The following is an 8,693-nucleotide window of genomic DNA, read 5'->3' on the forward strand; positions in this document are numbered from 1 at the left end:
TAGTAACAAAACACTAAGCTATTTTAATATATTATATAATAATCTCCAGTGTTCCACTTCTTCAGTGTTGTCCTGTGATTAAAATATGACACAACAATGTTTGTGGGAAGAAATAAAAAACATATCATTACAAAATCTTCCAATCAAAGCTTGTAATTACAAAAGTTTTTACAAAAGTACTCGTCTTTCTCCAAAATCACACAATGTGTACAGCAAAATTCTTATGCTTCAACATGCAACTGAAAGTCTGAAACTGCTTGTCCGTCAACATGGATGGCACTATTGGGGCCCATTACCAGCATAAGTATCTTCAGATGCTCGGTACTTTAAGAAAGCGCGACATTCCAACAATGGAATATCCATATTCTACCATTGATTTGGAAAGGCTTCTCTATAATTAGCATCTTCTCCCAGTGTAAGCTGCCTTGTCATTGCATCACTTGCCCTGGTATTCAAAAGTCTCCGAGACAACCTATCTTTGGTGGTTACTTTCTTGTGCAACATTGACGCGAGAGTTTCCATTTTGTTTCTAGCCAACAAACTGTCCCTCCTCGATGCCTCGACATCGTCCCCAATACCTGAAGATCCAGAATTTGAAGCCACTGCAGCATCCCTCAGAACAGCTTGATTATGTTCTCGTATCTTTGCAAGCCTAGCTCGTTGCTGTGAATGTTTGTCCATTTTTCTTTTCCTTGCTTCCTCATTATCTCTGTCCCAAACATTCTTCGCAGCTTCTTTGGCTAATTGCTCTACTAAATCAGTCCCTAAATCAAGAGTCACGTCACTAGTTGAAGTGTCCTGGTTGATAGGATTTCCTTCATCGTCACGGGGAATGATGGGTCCGTGAAAGGGGCAAACTCTCAAATCTCTTCTCTGACAGAGTCCACCCTTCCGTAATGGAGCTCGACATGGCTGGGTTTCAACTCGGTCTTCTTTGTAAAGAGTTGCCTGAAGGTTCAATTCAGCAATTTTCTTTGCTGGAATAACTGCATCATGGTCCACCCTACCCCAGTGACTTTCAAGCTCCAAGCCCCTGTGGTTGGCTAAAACATCCCTGTTTGAACCCCAAGTGTCCAAAAAAGAGCCCCACTCTATCACTGGAGCTTCAGCCATGAGCTTACTTCGAAGAGAGCTGGAATCAGTTCCACCACCTTCACGACCCGGAGACCCATCACGTTTCGACTTCTCAGTACTGCATTCAGAAGGTTCATTTTTCACCTCTCCAGAAGTTGATGGTGCAGAAGAGTTTTCAGATCGCTTAATGGGTTCACTAAAACTCCCAAGGCCAGTTGATTCAACCTTACCCTCCTCCCAAAAATCTTCTTCCTCTTCTTTGTCATGCTTTGTAATGTCTGGAAGAACGCAACCTGATTCAACACATTTCTTCTTCATTGATTGAAGGTGATTTCGGATGTCAATGAACTCCTTGAGCATAGAATCTCTTAATCTCAAATCTTCCACTTCAACCCTGATTAGAATAGAGATTCCTTCTTGGACCGAAACCAAATGCTTTGTCACTAAGAGCTTGTACAACTCCCTCAATGCATCGAAAACCACTTTATTCTCACTATTCTCGCAGACCTTCTCCCCCTCTTTCAACGAATCAAGCCGGAGCTGACGCAACTCCAAAGGATGAAACTCTTCAAAATCCTCATCGTCATCTAAAGCGCCAATCACCACATTCTCCTCTTTATTCTTAACAATCTCTAAACACTCCCCAATCTCATCAACAGTTTCCCGAATTTCCTCCTTCAACGAGGATAAATTCTCCTTCAAAGCCTCAAACTTGTTAACTAGGATCTCTTTCGTCCTCATCTCCCTTTCCCTCCTCTCTTGCTGAACTCGTGCTGCATTGGCCTGAACATTTGGAAACTGAAACCGGAGCGTGTTTTTAAGGTAATCAAAACCTAATCTAATCTGTCTGTAATGAATTCCAAAAGAAGAATTCCATTTCTCCAAGAATTCAATCGCTTTTAAACGCAAAACGGACGCAACTGCCGGTGGAGCAGGAAGCGGATGGTTTCTTCTAAATCCCACGCTTAAACTTAATAGTTTATCTAAATTCTCAACAACTAGAGCTCTAAATAGCTTTGATCGCATAAATAGTTCATCAATTATTAGAAGCGTCAAATACCTAACCTGCAAAATCACAACACATATATATACATAAATTTTACCCTAAATTACACCTTAAAAAAAAACCAAACAAACTGGAATAATTGTCTAATGATAAAATTGGATTATAATGCGAGAAGGGGACCTGGGAGTGGTCGCGTTTCATGAAATCCATTAGGATTTGGGCGGCGAGTCGGAGCTCCGAGTCAGAGTATCGGACGACCGTTTTGATGCCTTTGAGGAGGCGGGGGTCGACGTGGGCCGCCGTGGAATTGGTGGCCTTCTCTATCAACGCCCTCACTTTTCCCGCATCCTCTTCCATCTCCATTAATCCCCGCGGCGAAGTAATCAGGCAAACAGAATTTTGAAAAATTTCACACTTTATATAATCATTAACTACCTCATTTGGTACCTTTGCTTGTTTGGATCAAAATTCGCTCCAAGTCTATATGAGTCGGTCAGTAGTTGATTACGACCTGTGTCGTCTTGTCAGTTAATTTACATTATTCCCCCCATGTTCTGCCAGAGCTTCTAACTGAGTTCTCACATTGAAGATTGATGAAGACCCTTATCGTAAATTCAACGATATAAAATTAATTTAATTAATGAAGATTATTATGGTAACCTTTCCTCTGTTTTATGAAAAAATATTAAGTGAGCCTAGTTCACCTCATGCATCAAACTACTTAATTTATTACAAATCAGTAAGTTTGTTCAATGCAAATCAGTGAGTTTTTTTTTCCTTTCATACTCATGCATTTTTTTAGCAATGTAAAATATTAAATTACTTTTTTAATATTTTAGTAAACTAGAATGGAAAAGAAAAGAAAATAGTTACATGTTTGTGTTAGGTTTTAGAAGTTCTTGTTTCATGAATTTTTATTCATGAAAAAGAAAATAGAGATATTTCCATTTGTTTTTGCTAGACTGAAAGAAGGCATGAACTAGCGAATGGACTTAATCTTAAATATAGAAAATAGTTAATCATAAATAAATAAAAAATTAAAGAGATAATTTCAATAGTGGAAAGTGGATTTATGCCATAAAAATAGGAAAAACAAATACATCAATTAATTAAGTTAAACATGATAAAATAGTATGTGATGATAAACTTAGAAATGGGCGCTACAATAGTACCGGGAGTTTAGGCATGATTATATTCTAATTAAAAATAAAATTCTTGTTTATTATAAAAATATTAATAATAATGACATAAAATTATGGTTTAGCTAATATAATTGGAGGAGAATTTACAAATATTTTCCGCTAAGGTTCCGATGTTCTCTTCGCATATTGCAGCAATGTTACCTTGCAAATATTCAATTCTGCACCTCCATGTCTACATCATTTACCTAGTTAAGATTTCTGGTTAATTTATTTTCCGCCCTGAAGCATCTATACAAGGTGTTTGGGATAATAATAATATTTGTTTTTTAAAATGTTTTTTTTAATAAATTAAAATAATATATTTTTTTATTGTTTTTAAATTTATTTTTGACATCAAAATAATTTTAAAACACAAAAATACATTAATTTTTTCAATATATATATATATATTTTAAAATCCAGTTGAAACAAGGAGCCAAACCACCAATAGTCTATTAACTTCATCTCAAAACTTTGTTTTCTCTTAGTTGATCCTGAAGTACTCATCAACTTTATGGACCAAGTCCCCAAGGAGCGTAGCGTGATGGTAAAGAACTTGAGATCTGCACAGCAGGTCTCAAGTTTAAGTCAGGGCATGCATCTCTTGTAAGAGCTTGGGACAGCCGGGGTTTTACTCGCTCATCTGGACCCATAAAATACGCTTTCCGGAGGGTGGGGTTTCTTCGAATCAAAAAAAAAAAAACTTTATGGACCAAGCCTTTGCTATGCTTCCATCAGTTTAAAAAATCCATTTTGCTATGTAAATTTCAATTTTTTAAATAAAAAAATAAATTTTATAGATGGTATATCAAAATCAACTCCAAAGTAAAATTCTCATGTGATTAATTTCAAAGCATGAAAAAGATCATGAAGTTAATCCAATAAAAAAAATAAATTGAATTGATAAACTATTTATATCTTTATTTTTAGACGAACTTAAAGTTGACATTGTTAAAGAATAATATAAATCATATCCTGGGACCTCATCTAACGGATTAAGCTACTGAGTTTAAATGGTTCTTTGACATGTTATCAGAGCCTTGATTACTAAGTGGTCACGAGTTTGAATCTCACTATCTCTATTTATTTGATAAAAATTAAGCATAAGGTAAAGTGGGTATATATAAATTTCAAGTCTAAAGGGGTGTTAGAGAATAATGTAAATCATATCCTGGAATTTTACCTAACAATTTAAACTATTGGATTAAATTGATTTTTTAATAGATAGGGGGGATTGTGTGGATAAATAATTTGGGAGCAGGGTTTTGGGGGGAAATAATTAATAAACCGTGTAAACTTAAGAGGGAGTGTTAGAGAATAATATAAATCATATCCTGGGACCTTACCTAAAAGCTTAAGCTATTGGGTTGAGATGGTTCTTTGACATGGTATCAGAGCCTTGATGACCAAGCGGTCACGAGTTCGAATCTCACCATCCCCATTTATTTGATAAAAATTAAGCACAAGGTAATGTGGGCCTGTGCAAGTTTCAAGCCCAAAGGGCTTTCACTTGAGGGGGTGTGTTAGAGAATAATATAAATCATATCCTGGGACCTCACCTAAAAGCTTAAGTTATTGGGTTGAGATGGTTCTTTGACAGGGAGAAAAAAAAAAAAATAGGATAAATCACGTTTTTCATTTTCCTACTTGCGCGGCATCTTAAATTATTATCTATAATTTGATGGACATCTCTTGAAAATCTGTACGAGAATTGAGTGGGAACCAATAAGGTTGTAAAAACCTCTCTACATAGTCACTCTTGTCTTGGCTAAGATAAAGAATATATAATTTGCAAAATATATATATATATATATATATATATATATATATATATATATATATGCAAACAAGAATCCCCTATGCTGTACATTTGAATTAAATACAACAAGATTTATTAGGTTGTGTTTTTTATCACAACATAACTATGGTGTTGGGTGTTTTTTAAAAGTATTTTTTATTTAAAAAGTATATTAAAATATTTTTTTATTTTTGGATTTAGTACATTAAAACAAAAAAAATATTTAAAAAATATCAATTTAATATTATTTAAATATAAAATACAGCCGATTGCAGTGAAAAACATCATAATTGCTACATAACTCCCAACAACACAACTTGGATTTATTTATTTTTAAGTATAAATGTCGTGCTCTTCATAATAGTATAATCACCCACACACACTCAACATGCTGCGACTGTTGAAAACATCATGGCTTGTTGATTATTATTTTTAGGTTGGAATATTGCGAATAGCATAACCTAAATTTTCTTAACCCATGGAGTTATGCTGTTTCTCCAAATATTTTAGGAATTGTGCAAAGTTGCAAGCCCGAGAGAAGTTTCCGGGAAGTATTGTGAATATTATTGAAGGGACAGAACCCATGGTCCAGGGTTAGGCCTAGGCCCATTAAGGAACAAGCCCACTCTAGAGCTTCGCGTCCAAGCACACGATAATGGAAGGGGCCTGACGTGGACCCAATAAAGATTATGGAATGTGTGGGTCCTCGCAACATGTCCTCAATGATGTGTTCGTTGCCAGCTGTAAAGAACACTCGGAGCCTCCACCGTGATCCACCTCATAACAGTCCAAGTGACTGTTGTCCCAAAGATGATGTCACCTCGTGACATCTATAAACAAATATCAGGTTATCATGAATGACGCCTAAACCTTTAACAAATTAAGTCACGTTAAAAACTACAAGGAACTGATCAGGTTTTATATTGTTATTTTAGATTTTATTAATTAAAATTTTATAAATTTTAGAGTCATTTAATGTTTATATAATTATTAACTTTAGGGTCCTATTAAAATTTATCGAGATACACATAAACTAGTCCAAACACTCATATTAATCAAAAAATAAATAAAATAAAAGTAAAAACACATCCACCAAAAATGGATACTAGACAAGGTAACAACTACCACCGCAAGAAATTATCCTTTAATATATCAATTGGTTATATATAAACTAGAACAAGTTTATGAACAATAAAAATGAAATTTGCTTTTTGATTTTATTAGTTTTTAAACAGTAAAAATCGAATCGAAATCAGTTGATTTAAATCATTTTAACTTTAAATTTTTTTAAAAAATAATTTTAATTTGATTAATTTTTTCATGTAAAAATCAAAAAAAAAAAAAAAAACATAAGCATCCCTAGACAGGATAGGAGAAAGACTACTCGCCTATCTTTTAAAGAAGATTGGTACTTCAGCTTTTACCATTTAGACCTACCAGAGTAGTTAAAAATACATCCTACCTCTCATATGTCATCGTTAAAGAAAAAGAATGGTGTGCTTGTAAGCCCGTCAACAACTTTATCATGGGTCAATAAAGCGGTAAAGCTCTCTATTGAGCCAATAAAGGTTCCAAATCAAAGAACTATACAAAAAAAAAATATGTATAAAGAGAGTATTTGTTACGATGGAATGGACAAGCTGAAAAGGATGTTGTCTGGGTAAAGATAAAACTGGTTGAAGGCTATATCCTCGCCTCAAGAGCAAGGTCTTTTAAAGAAGGGGGATTGTGACATTTCATTACCAACATGATCCACACCATTTGAGGAGGGAGTGCAAATTTAAAATTTTGTTTGTTAAAAATATTTTTGAAAAAAATTAAAATTTTTTTTATTTTTTTTACTTTAAAATAATATTTTTTGATGTTTTTAGATTATTTTGATGGGCTGATATCAAAAATAATTTTTAAAATTAAAAATAAATTATTTTAATATATTTCTAAATAAAAAATATTTTAAAAACTAACCACAAACACACACATAAAAGTGATATACTCCAATTAACAAGATCTCTAGACAAGGGGATGAAAAGATAAGGAAGATAAGAATATCGGTACTTCAAGTAAACTCGGGGGAAGGAAATTTCGGATTTCCCTTTTCTTTCTTGATTTCAGATTTCCCTTTTCTCTAGATAAGGTATAAATAACGATCATTGGAGGTGGTAGGGTCCTTTAAAGAAGTTCTAAGTATGTCTTCGTTTAGAAAACCAAGGAGCTTGGCTATCTCCAATTAGTTAAAAGATTTAGCTTGTTATTCTTGAATTTTTTATTCAAATTCCAGCAACAATTCCCTTTAATTCCAGCAGCAATTTCATTCAATTTCCAACAAATCCATTAAATTCTCCAGCTGTAAATTGTTCAATTTCCAGCGGCAAATTAATTTATCACCTTCCAGCACAGGTTCCTGGCAACAAGAATCCATGAGATAATTTAATTCATTACTGCAATTGCTGGACGGATTTTTTTTTTTTTGAACTGACTCTTACTCGAGCCCAAAGCCCAAAAAGGCAAAAACTTCAGTTTGTGACGCAGATCGGTAGGGAGCTGTAATTAGTAGGGGTGAGAAAAAAAATGCAAGAATAAATTAAACTAAAATAATTAGAAAAAAAAATATTTTAAAAAAATAAATCATGAAAAATAACTGATTAAATCAATAAAATATTTTAAAAATTTTTGATTCCATACAGTTTTGATTTTATAAGTCTAAAATCAAAAAACCAAACTGAATCGGTTTAGTTAAGAAATAAACTAAACCAAACCGGAAAGAACCTATTATAAAGTCCTAAAAAAACCCATAAAACAATATAATTTTTAGTTTTTAACATAAAATAACCAAATCGAATCAAAATTGGTTAATTAAATTTTAATTTTTAAAATAAAATAACCAAATTAAATTAAAACTGATGAATTAAATTTATAAAAACCAATCCAAACCAAAACAAAAAGTAATCAACCATGCAGTGTCTTTTACGATTCTTTTAGACAAGCACGCACCGAAAGGCTCGTGGAATCTTGTCACATAGTTAGATGCGGTGAGGGGTCCACGCAACACCGAGTCATCCATTATCTATCGAAGCTTTTGCTTCATTCACGCCAAGATCCCCATGTGCATGTTTCATTGACCATTGCCCCGTGATATTTTCAGGTCTAAATTTCCCACCCGACACCGTTTACCATATAATCATACGGCAGAACATCATAATCTGCATTATTTTACTTTCGACTCCTTTTGCACATGCACACGAAAGGAACTGCTACCACTGCCATCAATCTCGCAAGATGGATCGCTAGTGCCCAGCCCCTACCGAGAAAAATGTGAAAAAGCCAGCAATCCACACCGTGCTTTCTGTGGGCAAAAATGCTGATTTTCCCGGGCAAGTTGGCATTCTTCGGGAAAGGATTGACCCTTTCTAGTTAAGGACAAGATATATAACCACCAATATAATTGATTTTCGGGGCACTGTAGGTAGCGACCTGGCATTGAGTCCTTAAATGCAGCAGAAATTCGGCAGCATTTTGCAGTTCTCCAGCAAGTGGCAGCATTTTGCAGTTCTCCAGCAAGTGGCGTCCTTCAACTTGATTTACAAAATGCTAAATCAAACCTACAAATCTTAATGAGATCGAGGACGCCATTCGT

The 8,693-nt window shown here is 34.3% G+C and overlaps 1 protein-coding gene across 1 annotated transcript; it reads right to left on the reverse strand.

Annotated features, from left to right (window-relative positions):
• LOC7497253 (UV-stimulated scaffold protein A homolog) lies at positions 1 to 2,657 on the reverse strand. The gene is made up of 2 exons (XM_002302597.4): positions 2,261 to 2,657; positions 1 to 2,139 (listed from the first exon to the last, which is right to left on the reverse strand). The coding sequence occupies exons 1-2, from the start codon at positions 2,441 to 2,443 to the stop codon at positions 367 to 369; spliced, it is 1,956 nt and encodes a 651-aa protein (XP_002302633.1). The 5' UTR covers positions 2,444 to 2,657; the 3' UTR covers positions 1 to 366.
• Positions 2,658 to 8,693: the final 6,036 nt, after the last annotated feature.

This window comes from Populus trichocarpa, chromosome 2 (assembly GCF_000002775.5).
Source record: "Populus trichocarpa isolate Nisqually-1 chromosome 2, P.trichocarpa_v4.1, whole genome shotgun sequence".
In the NCBI taxonomy this organism is placed as follows: domain Eukaryota; kingdom Viridiplantae; phylum Streptophyta; class Magnoliopsida; order Malpighiales; family Salicaceae; genus Populus; species Populus trichocarpa.

What these genes read in the sequence shown, in the direction of transcription:
- LOC7497253 (XM_002302597.4), bottom strand. Translation starts at nt 2,443, where the DNA reads ATGGAGATGGAAGAGGATGCGGGAAAAGTGAGGGCGTTGATAGAGAAG. An exon ending in TGAAACGCGACCACTCCCAG is followed by an intron (nt 2,140 to 2,260) that starts GTCCCCTTCTCG and finishes GTGATTTTGCAG; the next exon opens with GTTAGGTATTTGACGCTTCT.